Source organism: Oryctolagus cuniculus, chromosome 4 (assembly GCF_964237555.1).
Source record: "Oryctolagus cuniculus chromosome 4, mOryCun1.1, whole genome shotgun sequence".
NCBI classification, from domain to species: Eukaryota; Metazoa; Chordata; class Mammalia; order Lagomorpha; family Leporidae; genus Oryctolagus; species Oryctolagus cuniculus.
Genome location: NC_091435.1, coordinates 12,347,293 through 12,365,034, shown reverse-complemented (window position 1 = coordinate 12,365,034; position 17,742 = coordinate 12,347,293). Strand labels below are relative to the sequence as shown.

General features: G+C 53.4%; 2 protein-coding genes and 1 long non-coding RNA gene across 34 annotated transcripts in view; 1 reads left to right on the top strand and 2 right to left on the bottom strand.

The window, feature by feature from the left end:
• Positions 1 to 1,442: 1,442 nt before the first annotated feature.
• Positions 1,443 to 9,815, bottom strand: CFAP298 (cilia and flagella associated protein 298). Its single transcript, NM_001171500.1, is given in 7 exon segments — positions 1,443 to 1,553; positions 1,716 to 1,811; positions 2,500 to 2,631; positions 3,178 to 3,336; positions 6,471 to 6,538; positions 7,997 to 8,164; positions 9,677 to 9,815. Coding segments are annotated over 7 exon segments (873 nt in total).
• A 349-nt stretch (positions 9,816 to 10,164) lies between these two features.
• On the top strand, positions 10,165 to 12,977 carry LOC138849239 (uncharacterized). Its single transcript, XR_011387730.1, has 3 exons — positions 10,165 to 10,369; positions 11,135 to 11,751; positions 12,070 to 12,977. It is a non-coding gene; the product is annotated as an uncharacterized lncRNA (long non-coding RNA).
• Positions 12,978 to 13,079: 102 nt separating this feature from the next.
• The window catches only part of SYNJ1 (synaptojanin 1), a 105,860-nt gene continuing 101,197 nt past the window's right edge, over positions 13,080 to 17,742 (bottom strand). For 29 of the 32 annotated variants that reach the window (XM_051858816.2, XM_051858818.2, XM_051858805.2 and 26 more), the window contains one exon: positions 13,080 to 15,928. Coding sequence is in view for 17 of the 32 variants with exons in the window: in XM_051858805.2 (XP_051714765.2) it covers positions 15,116 to 15,928 (813 nt within the window). In the remaining 15 variants the exon portion in view is untranslated. 32 annotated transcript variants of the gene reach the window in all.

Here is a 17,742-nt window from a genome sequence, read left to right as displayed (position 1 = left end):
CCCGTGTTGTTCCCCGGAGGCTGGAGCAGAGTCTCGGCAAGTCTTAACTGCTGCGCCCCATCTACCTCTGACCCCTGGGGCTGGGCCGGGGTGGAAGAGCCCTCTTGGCAGGTGCACACTCACGCCAGGCACCCTCCACTGGCTCCCACAGTTCCTCGCCCTTGTGGTTCCTATAACCAGGAAACACCGTCCTTGAGGCTGGGAGAACCTTCTAGAACACCCGGGCGCCGCGGTGCAGGACTTGCAGGCGCCTTGCATGGCTGACGGGGATGCCGCCGTGCAGTATCTAAGACCAAAGGGGCCCAGGAAGCCCCGTCAGGGTGGTGGGTGACGAGGCATCCTGAGGCGGTCACAGCAGCAGTCCCGGCGCCATCGGTCCCCTAGCGCCCTCGGCAGGCAGCGCCGCCCTCTGGCGGCACCTGCACTCGTCTTCAGGATCTGTTCCGGTGCAGGAGGCTCGGGAATTAGAATTTAAGCGTCGAGGGTGGACTGGTGCAGCTACCCAGCTCCTGCGGGCGGCGGGGCAGCCTGTGCTCCCCGCAGTCAAGGCTGGAGGGCTCCAGCCATGAGGCTAGCAGGTGCAGGCCGGCGACCCACGCTTCAGCGGGATTACAGAATCTCAACTGAGATGAGAATTCCGCTTCCAATCGGACGGCACTTCAAAAAGCTCACGGGACATGGGATTAAAAGATGAATTTGATAGAAAAACTGAAGTCCAGGCAGTTCTTTCACCCCAGGCATCGCCACAAACTTTCTGAAAATCCCTTGGATGACAGTACTTCAAAAAGCACTCCTGTAAAATTAGAATAAAAAAACAACCTTGTGGAAGCATCTTCCCCCAGCCGAGGTTCAAAAGGAAGCAGGGCAGGGGCTGGCGCCCCCTAGCGGCCCCTGACGGTCAGGTTTCACATCAGACCAGACCCGGCTGGCCCTTTCCTCCCACGGCAATCAGAGGCGGGCGCCCTGTGCCTGGTTCCAGGCCCCGCGACTCTGCTTTGGCTCCAGCTTCCTGCTAATGCGTCCTGGGAGGCAGCAGACGGTTCAAACGCTTGGGCCCCTGCCGCCTGCGTGGAAGGCCCAGATGGGGCTCCCGGCTCCTGGCTCCGGCCTGGCCCAGCCCCAGGGCTGCCGCCCGCATTTGAGGAGTGAACACATCGGGGAGTGTGTGTTCTGTGATGAAAATAAACAGAAAACCCAAAGAAATCAGGAAGATGCAGAAAGTCCCTACTTCCATCTTTAGTATTTTATTAACGAAAACCCCAAGAAACTAAATATTTGTCCTGGAACAAAATAATGTGTACACCTTCGTATGAGGATGTATCTATTTGGTTCTAGAAGACCGAATGGCTGCTACTGTAAGAATTCAAACCCAAGGAGAACCGGAACTCCACCCTGCCCGGGGAGGACGGCGGGGAGCGAGCCCCTGCAGCTTCGTGCCGCGCTCACCGCGGCCTCCACTTGATGTCCTTCACCCCGTGGAAGTGTCTCTTCAAGGCAGTGCTGTCCGCCCAGGGGGAATTTAAACAGGAGTCGTCGTCGTCTTCTTCCAACCTCTGGAAAGCAAGCGTGTCTTCCTTAGGAAGGCGTCCCCAGCACACGGGGAGAGGGCCCCCGCCTGCCCCGCCCCTCGCCCTGCCGCGGCGGACACAGCAGAGACGCCTCCCCCGCGCACCTGCCCCCGCGCCCGCGCCCGCGGCGCCCGCCCTGCCCGGTACCTTGAGCTCCTCCTGTCTTCTGTGATAATACAGCATGAGCTGCTTCTGCTCCTCACTGCTGATGATGGGCTCGCGGGCGGGCGCGCCCTGTCCCCTCTGCAGGAGTGCAGGCTGGGTTAGGGCACTGCTGGGGCAACCCAGGAAGTTACGGCCCCCGTTTCACCCCCGCCTTGGCTGGGCGCCAAAGCTGCGCAGGTCACTGCTCTCATCAAGTGAGCTCAGTAGCGCCCGCACCCTGCATCAGGGGGCCGGGGGCCAGAGGCTGTGCAGCGTCACCTCTGTCCCGGCCATGCCTGCGGCGTACAGGAAACGGGGAGGGAACCGTCTCCCCCAAACTACGGAGAGATGCAGCAGCAGAGGAAGCCACGGCCGGTAGGTGACACTCGGAAGGCCCCTGAGCCCCCACGCACCGCGCCTCTGTCTGTCACCTGCGAGTCCCTTGTGGCGCTGCTGCCGCACCTGTATTTTCTTCCAACCGCGACTGTGCGCAGATACGTTCAGCCCGGGCCCGCGGGACTGCAGCAGCAGCCCAGGGCCAGCAGGGGGCGCAGCGGGCAAGCCACGCGTCAGTGCCGCGTCCCGCACAGGGACACCAGCTTCCGCCGGCCCCCGCCCGCCACACGGGAGCCCTGGACGCGGCTCTGGCTCCTCGTTCGACCTGGCCCGGCCCCAGCTGTCGTGGCCACGCGGGGAGTGAGCCAGCGCGCAGGTCTTTTAGGCCCATGGTAAATCTTCATCAGCTTGATGGCGAATCAAATACCCGCCACGTGAGCACGGCACGCACCTGCTGGATCTTGACGATGATTTTGGTTTTCTCGTTCTTCCCCACGTAGTCGGAAAGCTTCTTGCTCCTGCGGAGCTCCTTGGCCGCCCACCACAGCTGTGCCTCGGACTCCTTGATGACGTTCAGTCCCGCCTGGGGCCGAGTCAAAGACCAGCTTTAAGGGCTGCGGGAACTGTCCCGGATGTGGGTGCAGCGGGCAGGCCCCCAGCAGCTGCCCTGCCCCGACACCGCCAGGGGGCGCCCTCACTCAGCTAGCTTCCTGCTGGGGAGGGGCAGTGTCCTGCTCACGCACACCTCACCCACAAGGAAAGGCCTCCTTCCACGGGTCTGTGGCTACTTCCCTGGTTCTGAATGGAGGCCCAGTGGGCTCACAGTCCACCCATTTGAGGTGGCTCAGAGCAGTGTTCGATCCAAAGGGAAACGGGGCACACGGGTAAGAAAATAACACGCAGCAAGAGCGGAGGCCGTGCAGCGGGTGGAAACGGGCGCAACGAGGCTCCGCTTCTCAGCAGCCCCGAGCCCGGGCTCTCATGTGTCCAGCTGCTCCCCAGGGCGCCTCACAAGCCTCCTCGCGGCACCACCCTCTCGGGGCCTGCCCGGACCCAGAACTCCGCTCGCTCGCGCAAAGCAGCCTGGGAAGCACCACCTCTGGGCCCGGGGCCGTGAGCGACCCCGTACCTGAGTTCCCGACAGGTCTTCCTTATCTTCGAACTCCATCCGGATGGGATCGTAGGGCGGCAACCCCATGGGGTACACAATCATCACGGCGCCGCGGAGCTGGTCCAAGGCGTCTTTCAGCATCTCCGTGGTCACGCAGACGCCGGCCTCCACCTGCCTCTGAGTGGACAGGCATCATGACCTCATCAGCTCCATAGCTACTAGAAGACGCTGCCGGACACTGCCGCGCCACAGGAGGCAGCCGGGCAGCTCCTGTTCCCGGAGGGACTGCCGGGGTTTCAGAGGCCGAGCCGAGTCCAGACGGCACAGCGGGCTCTGGGCAGCCCCGAGAGAGGTGCTTGCGGGGCAGGAACCCAGGGCGGCAGTGCAGCCGGGAGAACCAGCACCAGAGGGGCGGCTCACGTGCGCCTCGAGGCCCTTCACCTGCAGGGCCTGTGTTAACCCTGCGTGCTTTCAGAATTGAGCCGAGCTGCAGAACACCCGGTTGGTGTTGGGATGCAGAAGGCTACAGGTGTATGGGGCCGGCACCATGGCACAGGATGTAAAGCCACTGCCTGCAGTGCCGGCATCCCATGTGGACCCTGGTTCAAGTCCCGGCAGCTCCTCTTCCGATCCAGCTCTCTGCTGTGGCCTGGGAAAGCACCTGCATGGGAGACCCGGAAGAAGCTCCTGGCTTCAGACAGGCCCAGCTCTGGCCGTTGTGGCCATTTAGGGAGTCAACCAGAGGATGGAAGAAGATTTCTCTTTTTCTTCCTCTCAAATAAATAAATCTAATCTAAAAAAAAAAAAAAGTAAGAAAAAGAAAAAAGGCGGCTACAGGTGGAGCTTTAAATAAAGTGGCAGCTGTGGCCATGAGAGGAGGAGGTGGACTCCACGCTTCCACGCTGCATCTGAGGCGCCAGGAAATGGCAGGAGGCCCGCTGGTACTGAGGATGGCGGGGCCCACAGCCTACAGAAGGTCCCAGACAGGCCCCCCGGTGGGTCTGGTGGAAGGAAGCGTGCAGGATGTGCCGCATCCTGGGTACAGAACAGAGGCGGCGAGTGAGGGAACAGCGAGTTCAGTGGTCCAACCCCGTGTCTGAAGGGCTGGCTGGTGTGCAGGCAGAACCACCCGGAGCCAGCTGGGGGCGCCAGTTCCCAGTTAGGGAAGGTGCCAGGGTGGAGGAGAGGGGCTCTGCGTTATCTGCCGAAGGCTACAATCTGCACTGGACAGGAGATGACAAGCGGAGGGAAAACGAGGGCCAAGGGTGAAGCGCTGACAAGCACACGCACAGAGAAGCCACGGAAGCAGCAGGAAGGGTTCTTCAGAGAGGGGTGGGGTAAAGGGGGCGCAAGGGGACTCCAAAACGTCTGTGCCAAAATGGAGTGCAACGTTAAGTTCACTGGGGCCAGCACTGTGCTGCGTGGGTTAACCACTGCTTGGAACATGGCAGGGAGCTGGCTTGAGCCCGGCTGCTCCACTTCCAATCCAGCGCCCTGCTAATGCACCTGGGAAAACAGCAGAAGAGGGCCCAAGTGCCTGGGCCCCTGCACCCGCACAGGAGACCCGGATGCAGGTCCAGCTCCTGGCTTCAGCCTAGCCCAGCCCTGGCTGTTACGGCCTTTTGGGGAGTGAACCAGCGGATGGAAGATGTCTGTCTCTCCTCCCGTCACTCAAGACTTTAAAGTAAATGAATAAATAAAATCTTTAAAAAAGATAATTTTGGTGCAGAAAATTTTGAAATCTATGCATATTTTACAGTACACATTTCTATGAACTTTTGAAAAAGTTTATGAAAAGAATATGCATGGATTTTTAAATGTTTTGGCACCAAAACAAACATCTTTTAATTCCATTTTTCCGCAAATGTTTTGAAATCTCCCTCACAGAACGAGGCCCAGACCCCTGTGTTCTTACCATGTTCTGACACGTGCTAAAATGACTAGATGTGAGCCATTAACACTCCCCCAAAAAGGCCTTCCAGTCACGTACAGCGTGCAACGTGGACCCAAAGTCTCCCCGGAAAGACTTCACAGAGCCTTAAGTCAGGCATGGGGGTGGGGTGGCGTGGGGGGCTATCCTGAAGCTGTTAAGAGATTAGTGGAGAGAGCAAAGAGTTTGAGAGGCATTGGTTTAGAAATACGGTTAGCAGCAGAAAAAGTAGACAACCCTGGGAAGACCTGCACATGAAGGCAGTAGCAACTGGCGTCTATTTATTATGGATAAATACGATGGACAGAAATATTGATCATTTAAAGATTTATTATTTATTTGAAAAGCAGAGTGACAGAGAGACAGAGAGAGAGCACGCGCGATATCTTCCATATGCTGGTTCATTCCCCAAATGGCCATAATGGCGGGACTGGGCTAGCTGAAGCCAGGAGCCAGGAACTCCATCCGGGTCTCCCACATGGGTGGCAGGGCCCAAGCACTCAGGCCATCCTCTGCTTCTTTCTCAGATGCATCAGCAGGGAGCTGGGTCAGAGCGGAGCAGCTGGGAGCTGAACCAGCTCTCCAATATGGGGCACTGCCAGAGACGGCTTAACCTGCCGCGCCACGATGCCCACGACCTGCGTATCAGTAGTATTGTTTATGCTCCTTCTTCTATGAAGTAGTTTTTGTATATTTAACTTTCAAAAACCAGTTTCTATTATATATGTACTATGTTGGTCAAGTATCTCAAGAGCTACTCCACGACCACAAATGCAAATCTCCGCCATGGTGCTTGCCATAGGGTCAAAGAAACACAAGGAGCAGGCCTCGACCCCTATTTGTGCTGGGTATCAACCTGCACGTGCCCAGCCAGCACTGGGAGGGTTCTGGACACACGCCGTGGTTGTGACAAGGGAAAGCAAGGGTCCACCGCAAACACACTCCTTTCTCCACCTCTGGAAGGATTTCAACAGCGTGACCCTGGGTACCACAGTTATCGTACGTATTCCAAGGTCAACCTTTAGAGCAGCATTTTACAAAAGCCGACTGCTTGGCCTGGCAGGTGAGACTCCGGTTAAAACGCCTGCTTCCCACACTGAGTGTGCATGTTCCAGTCCCAGCTCCCGACTCCAACTTCCTGATCACGCAGACCCTGCGAGGCGGTGGCGATGGCTTAAGTAACTGCGTTCCTGCCACCCACAGGGGAGGCCCAGGTGGAGCTCCTGGCTCCCAGCTTCCGCGTGGGACAGCCCCTGTCACCGCAGGCACGGGGGGCTTGATTCAGTAGATGAGCACTCTCCACCTGTCTCTCCACCTCTCAAATAATGATTTACAAGTTTAACAATTTAACTTAAAAAGAAGGAAAAAAGTAAAAGCTAACCTTAGATATTATTGCTTTGGCTTCTTCTATAGTCTTCTTTAAGACTTGCTTCATTTTTTCATTTGGGGCTACAAAAACAAAAGGGGGGGGCGCATCAGACAGCTCTTCCAAGGTCCTCCCGCACTCCTCAGTCCCTACTGTGACTCGGGAGTAAGTAAAGTAAGAGGATGCACCTGCATGGCGCGTGGTGGCAGAGCCCCGTAGCAGGTGCTGCACACCCCTGGGGAGCCAGGGGTGGCCACCCTAACCCGGCCAGGGCCACAGAGCACGTGCTGCACTGTGTGCAGGGCCGCGGCCCTGGCAGCCAGCCACCGACGACGCGGGCCTTCAGCACGTTCATGGGAAATGCATAGCATGGGCTGCAAAGGGAGTTTTGGCACCAAAAGTAAACTTTTCTTGTAATTCCATTCACCATGACCTTCAGAGGCACCCTCATATTTAAACGAGTGGGTAGCTGCGTCCCAATAAAACTACAGAAATAGGCAATGGGCTGAATTTGACATGTGGTCCGTCATCTGGTGACCGCAGAGACAAGAAAGAAAAAGTTTAGAAAAAAAATCAACGGGGATGGAATCCCCAAACCCATGGCAGCGGGGACAAGTTCAAACTGCCTTCTTAACAGCAGATCCACTAATGCTGACACTAGCAGAAATACCAAACCACGTTAGGGTCGAAATGGCTCACTAAGGGCCACGCTGGTTTACAGATAATCAACCATCTGACTGCTTCTTATGGGATATTTGTCTCACTGCCGAAATTCCTTCTGAGAAGCAAACAGTCTCTCCAGACTGAGCACAAGTTCAGGTGTGAGAAGACCAACAACCATTTTCCAGGTTAGAATTCAAAGGAAACCACACCTGGAATTCCGTCATCTATCTGTTTTTTTAAGATTGTGTTTTGGGGCGCGCAGGCCCTGCCGAAACACTCCTCTGTCTTCTGAAGAGTGTTCTGGGGACATGGGAGGTACTTAGGTGGCTGTTAAATGATCCGTTATAGTTTTTTAAGTGGAGCTTCTTATGCAGGAAAAAATGGAGAAGCCATCCAGAAGGATTATCACCGTCCTCCTCCCAGTCGCTCACGGCCAGCCATGTGCTGTGCCACGAGCCGGTGGCCTGCGCACCACGGGGCGTGTCCTCCACGGAGCCCCTTACACAGAGATTCACGGCCTTCTCCCTACATAAACCCCGACACCTGCACACAGGCACAACGCACAACCACCACACATTTCCCCAGTTCATAGCTGCCGAAATTTGATCAGGCTGACCCGGGTGAGCTCGCCAGGGCTTGGCCGTTTGCGGCTCTGGACACGTCGTGCGGTTCATCTCGTCTGCGTAGGTGCAGCCACAGCTCAGCAGACAACAGAGGCTGCCCTGTATCCCTGACACGGTGCGATCTGACCCCAAGGGCCTGCACAGAGCAGGATCAGTGCGCACTGAAACACCGAGGTCCACCTTCCCCCCTCGGGACCTGCCTCCCTCCTCCTCGGTCTACTCAGGCCCACGCAGAGGACAGAGACGCGAAGTTACCTTGTCCGTTCCTTCGTCCAATGTCATCCTTTTTAAACACGGGGCCCCCGCTGGGGATACACTTGTCGCCCCATTCGTCCTTCAGTTTCAGCTCTTCGATCTGCTCATCAGTCAGTCCTTGCATATTCGGAGGGAGAAACACGCCATGTTCTGCTAATTCTTCCATTTCTTAAAAACAAGGCGGGAGGGTCAGAAAACACATGCCACAACCATCCCCCTCCTACCTTTCCCCGCCCCGGAACGCCAACCCCGACACAGCAAGGGTCTTGTGCATCCGGCTGCCCGTTTGAGCTCACACACCGCTCGCTGTGAGCCACTCCGGTCCCCGCCCCTCGCAGCCAGGCCCCGGTGTGCATCCTCCATGCGCAGAGAGGCGCAGGGTGTGGGAACTGGCCGGGGCCAGGCAGGCTGGTTACAGACCCTGAGCTCTAATCCCCCGTGCTGGGCCGTGCCGTGCCGGAACGTGAATTCCCATGGAAAGCTGAGTTTATTCATATAAAGTGTTCCTGTTTTCCGCATGTGCTCACACAGGCAACCTTGGGGTTAAAAATAGTTGCCAACACCCCCACCTTCCTTAATTTACAGCTAATACTTTATATAAGAACGTTACAACTGGGACCAGCACCGTGGCACTGCAGGTTAAAGCTACGGCCTGCAGGGCTGGCATCCCATGTGGGTGCTGGTTTGGGTCCCGGTTGCTCTACTTCCAACCCAGCTCCCTGCTAATGCCTGGGAAAGCAGCAGAGGATCACCCAAGTGCTTGGGCTCCTGCACCTGCATGGGAGACCCGGATGAAGCTCCTGGCTCCTGGCTTTGGATTGGTCCAGCTCCGGCCATTGTGACCATCTGGAGAGTGAACCAGCAGATGGAAGACCTCTCTGTCTCTCCTTCTAACTCTGCCTCTCAAATAAATGAATCAAAAAACCCTTCACAACTAACTTCTGTGATTCCAGCTGACTCACAGGCCTGGGAGGCCGGGGAGACAGCAGCACAGGACCCTGGGTGCCCAGTACCAGGCTCACCGTGCTATGGCACGGCTGTATGTTTCTGGACATACCCGGCCTCCTGCCTAGCCGCTGACACGGGCCACTGCACAGTCCGTGAGCCGGCCCGAAGTTCACCAGCGGGACTCTTGTCTCTCAGCGCCACCACGAAAAGGCAGCCCCGGGGCCTCTTCTCCCCAAATGCTTCCCTCTTAAAAAAATAACAACTTCACCCGGAGCAACTAAGAAACCATACAGATCCTCCCCGGGGCCCCCAGGAGACGCGGCGGTGGGGGGGGGGGTGGTGTGGGACAAGCCATTTCTGTCGTTAGAGCCCGGCACAAGAGTATTACACAGCAACAGAGGTGCTATGCGTGTGCGGAGTTGTCCCAACTCACAGGCACATCGCAGACCACACCTGCTGTGTGGTCACCCGCTACGAGGTACACCGGACTGCTTAAAACTCCGGCCACGTGTCGAAGGCTCCACGGCCACGCGCGGGCCGCACAAACCCACCCGCTTAGCTGTCCCAGCGCCCCCTTCCCCGCGACCTGGCCAGCACCCGCAGATCCTGGCTCCCCTTCTTCATTCGCCTCTGGTTAACCCCCGGGGTCCCCCGTCCCCGCACAACTCGGCCCTGCGCGCCCCCCGGGGCCCTCCGAGCCGGGCCGCCCGGTTTCCCGGCCTCGTCCCGCACCTGAGCAGAGCCGCTGCACCTTGAGCCGCCCGTTGTAGACGCGGGTCACCTGCACCGTGAGCTCCTCCAGCTCGGTGCTCCCGGGCGTCTGCAGCAGAAACTGGCTCTCGTCGCCCCGCTTCACGTGCAGCACGACCATGGCGGCGCCGGCGGCCCGCGGGTCCGGCAGGCCGACGCTGGCCGGAGGCGCTAACGGCCGAGCGGAGGCCGGAACCCGGGCACCGGGCACCGGGCTGCGCGTCGCCGCCGCTCCCGGAAGTGGCTGTTGTCAGGGCAACGCAAACACAGCCCCGGCCGCGCGGGGGCAGCTCGGCCCGCCGCCCAGGGACTGGCCCCCGGCCCGCGACTCCGCCCGGGGAGGCGGGGGAGCCGAGTGGGCGGTGGCCGCGGCGGGAACAGGTAGCGGGGCCGGCCTCGGCCGCCCCAAACGCTAGCGTCGTTTCCGCCGCCGGCAGCCCCACTTCCGGAAACGCCGCCTGGCCGTTTCCGGTCACGCCTCCTGGCCGTTTCCGGTCCGGCCTCGATGGCCGCTCCCCGCGGGTCGCGCTGGCGGGTTCTGCGGGGCCGAGTGCCTGCGTTTGTTTGTATGTGCAGGGGCTGCTGCCGGAACGACCCTCGCCAGCACCCCCAGCCAGTCCTTACCGAACCGCCATGCCTGCTCGCAGGATTGGACCCCAGGGAACACGGAAACAGGTGGACGAGGCCAACTCGGGAACTGGCACCCAGGAAACCCAGGAGGGGGCTCGGCCTGTGAGGTCAGCCGAGGGTCAGAGCAAGCCCCAGGGGGCGGGGGTAGCCTCCGCCCCGAGTCCTTAGAGACAAGGCCCTAGTCTCGTCATCAGAGCCGCCTGGACCGATCGGAACCGGATAGAGAGGGATGGAGCCCACGGGAGAGGGGACGACGTGTTCCCTCCAAGTGCCGGGACGCAGGATCACACGCACCCTCCCGCAGGCAGCCCTGGTCATTCCGATGGGCAAGTGTCTGACCTCCCACGTGGGTGCAGGGGCCCAAGGACTTGGGCCATCTTCCACTGCTTTCTCAGGCCACAGCAGAGAGCTGGATCGGAAGTGGAGCAGCCGGGTCTTGAACCGGCGCCCTTGTGGGATGCAGGCACTGCATGTGGTAGCTTTACCCGCTATGCCACAGCGCCGGCACCTGTTCTACTTTTGACCCAGCTTCTTGTACATGTTTCCGGGAAGGCAGAAGATGGCCCAAGTACTTGGGCCCCTGCCACCCATGCAGGAGACCAGGATGGGGTTGTGGCTCCTAGCATCGGCCTGGCCCAGCCCTGGCTGTAGTGGTCATGTGGGGGAATGAACCAGCAGATGGAAGACCTCTATCCCTCCCCCTCTGTTTCCCTCTCTCCATCTGTCTCACATTGCCCTTCAAATAAATAAATCTTTTTTTTTAATTTTTTATTTTATTTTTTTTAAATTTTTAAAAATTTTTTTTGACAGGCAGAGTGGACAGTGAGAGAGAGAGACAGAGAGAAAGGTCTTCCTTTGCCGTTGGTTCACCTTCCAATGGCCGCCGCGCTGCAGCCGGCCCACCGTGCTGAGCCGATGGCAGGAGCCAGGTGCTTCTCCTGGTCTCCCATGGGGTGCAGGGCCCAAGCACCTGGGCCATCCTCCACTGCACTCCCTGGCCACAGCAGAGAGCTGGCCTGGAAGAGGGGCAACCGGGACAGAATCCGGCGCCCCGACCGGGACTAGAACCCGGTGAGCTGGCGCCGCAAGGCGGAGGATTAGCCTAGTGAGCCACGGCGCCGGCCTTAAATAAATCTTTTAAAAAAATAAAAGATAAATTGGTGTTTGAGTTTCCACATCAGTTTCTTGCAAGTTTGGATATCGTACATCAGTCACCCTTGCTGCAGTTTCTGGGCCTGCAGAGCTTAGGATCTGGCTGTGGACCACGTGGAAAGCGTGGGAAGTAAGCTACACTCTAGAGAAGTATTTGCAAATCACGTATCCAGCAAAGGACAGGTAATATGGAGAAACTCAGCATTCGGAACAGTCCACTTAGAAAACAGGCAAAAGGACGCAGACACTCCACCGAAGAAGATCCAAGAGAGCAAGTAAGTCCAATGTCAATAACTATGGGGGAAATGCAAATTAAAAACACAATGAAATGCCTACTAGAATGGCTACAATTAAAAACAACAAGAAAACAGTGACGATGGCAAATGAGGGCAAAAGTGCAGAGAAGCTGGGTCACCCGACCTGGCTGATGGGACTGGGAAATGGAGGACCCTCTGGAAAAGTCTGGCAGTTTTCTTACAAACTGAAGCACGCCACCAGTGCAGTCACAGCCGAGTAGTCAGACTCCTCAGCATGTGTCCAAGCATAGAACCTCTGTTCCCATCAGCTGTATCTGTCACAGCCCCAAACTGCAGACAAGCCACGCGTGCCCCAGCAGGTGAACTGTTGGCTGTGGGCTAGCCTACCGTGGAAGACACTCCTCATACCTACGACCTGGAGGGCTCTCCTGGGGATTACGCCGCGTGAACACAGCCAATCCTGAAAGGTCAGAAATGGAGAACAGAGGAGCCTGCCAGAGGGGAAGGCAGAGGGAATGGAGGACGGGATGGGCAAAGGCAACAAGGAGTTCCTTGCAGTGCTGGGAAAGTCCTGTATCAGCGGCAGTGTCGGGTGTGCGACTGGACCATGGCTTTGCAAGCTATGACCACCTGAGTGAACTGGGTGAGGGTACATGGGACCTGTATCATTTCTTACAATTACATGTAATTCCACAATTATCACGAAATGCTTTTGAAAAGCCTATTATTCTGTCTCTGTAACTTAAAGGTTAATGAACCTGTTCATTCAGCTATTTAAGAATTTAGGTAATTGTTTTGAATATCAATCATAGAGGATTACATTGAAAAAAGACAATACTGCTAAGAACTGCTAACTGGGCCTGGTCTCTGACTGTGGCTCTTTTTAGCCAGTCTTTCTGGCTGTTTGTGTCCACGGCCCCCCTCTCCCTGTCCCCCCATCCTCACCGTTTCTCTGTGGGTCAGAGCATCCTCATTCACGCTGCGTGTGTTGTTGTCAAGTCAACAAGAGTTTGAATGAGGGCCTCTCATGGGCTGAGTGCATGGGCTGCTTCGTGATGATGAGAGAGTGCAGGAAATCTCTGGCTTATTTTCAGAGTAAGCAGAATTTGGAGCAATATAATCAAGGAAAATAAGATCTTGAATTAAAATACCTGGTTGGCAGATGGAAGATACATCCCCCTCCATCCCTACCCCCCCCCCCAACTCTGCCTTTTAAATAAATAAAAGTCTTTTAAAAAATAAAATACTGGTTTACCAGTAAGAATGGATCTATTTTCCCCAAATGCCAGTAAACTTCTGTAAGCACAAGGAAAATGAGAAAAACTCGTCCCTTTTGAGCAAAGTGGTCAGCATGGTAAATACAGGTGTATTTATTTCATGTGACAGCACATTGCACAGGATATGTACAGAATGTCTGTATACCATTGACTTTAATACTGTACTTCTATAAAGTATACAGTTATAAATATCGTATGCCACAGAAGCAATAAAATTCTTACATACATATAAACAGCAATCTACTACAGAGAACAAAGAATTCACAGAGATCCTCAGTGTCTAATTTCTGCTCTGCTTTTAACAGAACTGGTAAATATTTAATAATACACAGAATAATGACTAGTTATTTGCAGCATACTTTTAACTTTCCTAACTTTGTGCATTTTCAGCAACTTGCCAAATCTACTTTTCCTGAACAAGGCGGAGCTGCTGCTGCTGCTGCTATGTGTGACCGAGACGGCGGCTGATAGTCAATAGGAAACACTGCTCACAGAACTGCACTCCCTACTAGCCACGTTTACCTAACAATGAATTATCTTGATAATGGAGAGCAAATACCATATACACTAATCACACAGATGTTAAAGCCACAGTTTCAAACAAGTTAATTCACATTTTGAAGCACACTGCTTATGGTAATACTGTTTAAAAGATACTACTGCTGAAATGATTAGAGCCCCCAAAAAGCACAATATTAATTCCCAAGAGTTGTTTCTAACAGCAAATCCTGGCTGTTAGCAGAGAGAGAATTCTATAAATATAGTATTTTGATAACATTTGAGCATTTAGAAAAGCGCCTTTTCCTAGCAGATTTGCTTTAGATCAGAAGTGCAATGCAGTTTGCTGTGCTTTTACATTATAAGTATTCCTAACCATGAACTTTTCAATATTCTCCACACACACATCTTTAGAGGTTTAATGCGGACACAGAAATTTAGGTGGACATGTACAGCTCTTCATAGAAAAGGAACATTAACATATGGGTAAAGATGATTTTAAACTTAAAATGACAAGAAAACTATTGCTCAAGGAGTTCTCTGATTGGTTTACTTAATGATATCAAAATACTACATTCTGTAAAAATTCTGTATACGTCTTCATAAAATTAACAAAAGCAGAACCAACTGCATACTGGCAGTGCAGGAGACAAAATCCACAGCTAGTTTGAGGTACAGCCTCCAAGAACATAAAGCAGCACTGGACAGAGATGTGTTATGTAGCCTCTTCATGGAGGGAGAAAGCATGGACGGTACATCCCCAATTCATAGCACTCAGGACAGCTGCTTGTCCCAGAGCAAACACGGCAACAGAAAAGTGCGGGAGGGGAACGGGCGACGCACACTGCAGTGCAGGAAGGCAGTGCGTTATCTCCAACGCTTCCCCTTGAACTTGGTGATGTGTGCCTTCCCTGCATTTTAGGCCCTAGTGCTGTTTTAAGAGCTAGACCATCTGTCCGTCTGACAGTGACCACAACGTACACTGCTGCCAGCTCCAAGAACCTCCTCCCAGGGAAGGGCTAGAGTGTAAAGTAACAAGGGTGTGTGTATTCGGAAGGGAAGGTGGGGAACGGCAGACAACTCCTGCTCTACGGTGGGATTATTCCAATTTTAGAAATCAAGGAAACATTCAAATTACACTTGTGGCCATCTTTCTGGCGATAAGACATCGAGAAAGGGACCTGGTTAGAACTTTAGGGAGCTGGCAGCTCTGTGGTAGAATCTCATAAATGCCAACTGGCAGCAAGCCTGACAGCACCGGCAGTAAGGTCAGCAAAGTTGTGTGGGATTTCTGAGCTGCTTCCGAGAAGACCGACAAAGAATTTCTGAACACGGACTATTTTCTAAAGTAGTTTTAAGCACTTTTTATGGCTACTACTGTCTCCTGGTCACCTGGAGAGCAACACACCAAAACTCCAGTTAGAAGGATTCTTTTCCTTACGTCCAATATACACATATTCCAACTTTGTACATATCAAATAGTGGTATATCATAAAGATATCAGTGCACTTAACAATCACTTATTGCACGCAATGAGTAACTAATGCCCAATTCTTTTGGCTTTTCCCTGCCAAAACTGAATGACGACTGTCTCCTAGTGTAGAACGTTATCTTTCCGTGAAGTCTAGTGTGGGAGACGCCTTAGACGCCAAGGCTGTGAAAGGATCCGCCGGAGGGTTGGTGCTGGGTTGGAGCGGTGGGACAGGAGGTGGAGGTGGCCTTCTCGATGGTAAGACACAAAAAGAAACATCTGTACCTTTGTTTTGGTGGTCAGTTGTCACGCCGGGGCCAGAAAACCAACCTGGCTGATGACCCAGGGAGGCTGTGTAACAAGCTGACTCCGACTTCCCTGCCACCCCAAAGTCGTCGTCATCCTCAAAGGTCACCCACTCTTTCGGGTTGTTCATTTTTCCTGTGGACTGGCCCTGCAGATCAAAGCTGTCCTTGAAGCCGTCACGTGAAGAGGAAGGACTGCTTGTGTTATGACCGAGAGGCATCAGAGGCGGGAAAGGATTGTTGGGAACAGGCTCTTCCTTCGAGAACCATGGTGACACCTCTGACTCCAGAGAGTGGGCTCTAAAGGGGTTTCCAGGGGCAGCAGTTCTGTCAGTGAAGGGGTTTGTGCTGGTCAAGCTGGTAATAAATGGGTTTGGAGAACTCCGCATATTTTCCTGGGATTTACTCCGGGCTGGAATTGGAGGCATCGTCGGCATGCAACTTACAGAACCCACAGTATTAACATTACTTTGTGTTGCAGAAGGCAACTGAATCAACCTCTTTGGGTTTGTGGTTAGAACAGGTGATGTCTGAACACAGAGCTGAGCCTTTGATACAGCAAGCAGATTAAATGACAGATCTTCAAATGGGTCACTCTTTAATGTAGAGTCTTGTCTCACACCAGAGACTCCATTTGTTTTTATCTGGAATAGAGAGACAGAGACGATACTGAATATTCAGTTTACTTTTATTCTACCTCCTATTTCCCCTGTCTCAATTATTCTTCTTGTGGGGCAAGGATACAAATTTAGAAACTGAAAAACCGCTTTGAGTAGTCTGATACTCTGGTAATTTAAATAAGATGAAACAGAACAGTAGTCTCCGAAAACTCCTTACTAAAGAAATCTTTCTATTCAATCCATTTTTAATCCTTCCAAATAAGATAGAACTTCATCCACGCAAATTTTGAAATAGTAAAAACATAAATATACAGAATTAGCCAATTTGTTCCTACCCAGTTCTATCAAATTGTAACATGGACTTTAGAAACCCATATTCAAAACTTATACTAAATTATCTAAAAGTAAACTTCGAACACTCATCTAATGATGATGATGTGGTTTCACTGTTTTTAAAATAGACTGTCATTTAACATTAATATTATGCAAGTTCAATTTTATTAGCATATTTATATTCATAAGCTAAAGATTATACTTTCCTTTTCTATTTAGATAAATCTTTGAAGTTCTTTGCCTTTTAACATAAGTTCTCCTTTGCAAAATAAACTGTAAATAGTGTGACTACTTTTCTTAATTGAGCTTCCTTGTCAAAATATTCCTAAATAGAAATGATACTAATTAATGAAACAATTATTTAAAACCAGGGGAGAGGGCCAGTGCTGTGGCGTACTGGGCTAAGCCTCTGCCTGCGGCACTGGCATCCCAGATGGGTGCTGATGCCTGTCTTGGCTGCTCCTCTTCAGATCCAGCTCTCTGCTTGTGACCTGGGAAAGCAGTGGAAGATGGCCCAAGTGCTTGGCCCCTGCACCCACTAGGGAGACCTGGAAGAAGCTCCTGGCTCCTGGCTTTGGATAGGTCCAGCTCAGGCCATTGTGGCCATTTGGGAAGTGAACCAGCGGATGGAAGACCTTTCTCTCTGCCTCTCAAATAAATAAAATCTTACAAAAAACAAAAACAAAAACAAACAAACAAAAAAAAAAAAACAAGGGGAGGAGCCAGTTTAAGCAACTAGCATCCTTTATTTATTTATTTATTTTTTGTTTTTGTTTTATTTTTCACAGGCAGAGTGGACAGTGAGAGAGACAGAGAGACAAAGGTCTTCCTTTACTGTTGGTTCACCCTCCAATGGCCGCTGTGGCCGGCGCACTGTGCTGATCTGAAGGCAGGAGCCAGGTGCTTTTCCTGGTCTCCCATAAGGGTGCAGGGCCCAAGCACTTGGGCCATCCTCCACTGCACTCCCGGGCCACAGCATAGCTGGCCTGGAAGAGGAGCAACTGGGATAGAATCCAGCACCCCGACCAGGACTAGAACCCGGTGTGCCAGCACCGCAAGGCAGAGGACTAGCCTAGTGAGCCGCGGCACTGGCCAGAAGCTAGCATCCTACATGGGACTGCTGATTCCGGTCCTGGCTACTCCACTTCTAGTCCAGCTCCCTGCTGACTGCCAGGGAAGGCAGCAGATGATGGTCCAAGTACTCGAGCTCCTGCCACCCACATGGGAGACCAGACAGAGTCCCTGGATCCTAGTTTCAGGCTGGCCCAGCCCTGACTATTCCAGCAATTTGGGGAGCGAACCAGTGGGTAGAAGATATTTCTTTCCCTCCCTCTTTCTCTGATGTGCTTCCAAATAAATAAATCTTTTAAAAAAATGAAATCAGGATAAAAATAGTAAAATCAGGAAGAGAAAAATCTCATTTTCTACTTGGTATATTAATTTTAAAATTAAAATACAGTGTCAGAGTTGGCTGTGAATTGCTATCAACAGGAAGAAGTTCGGAA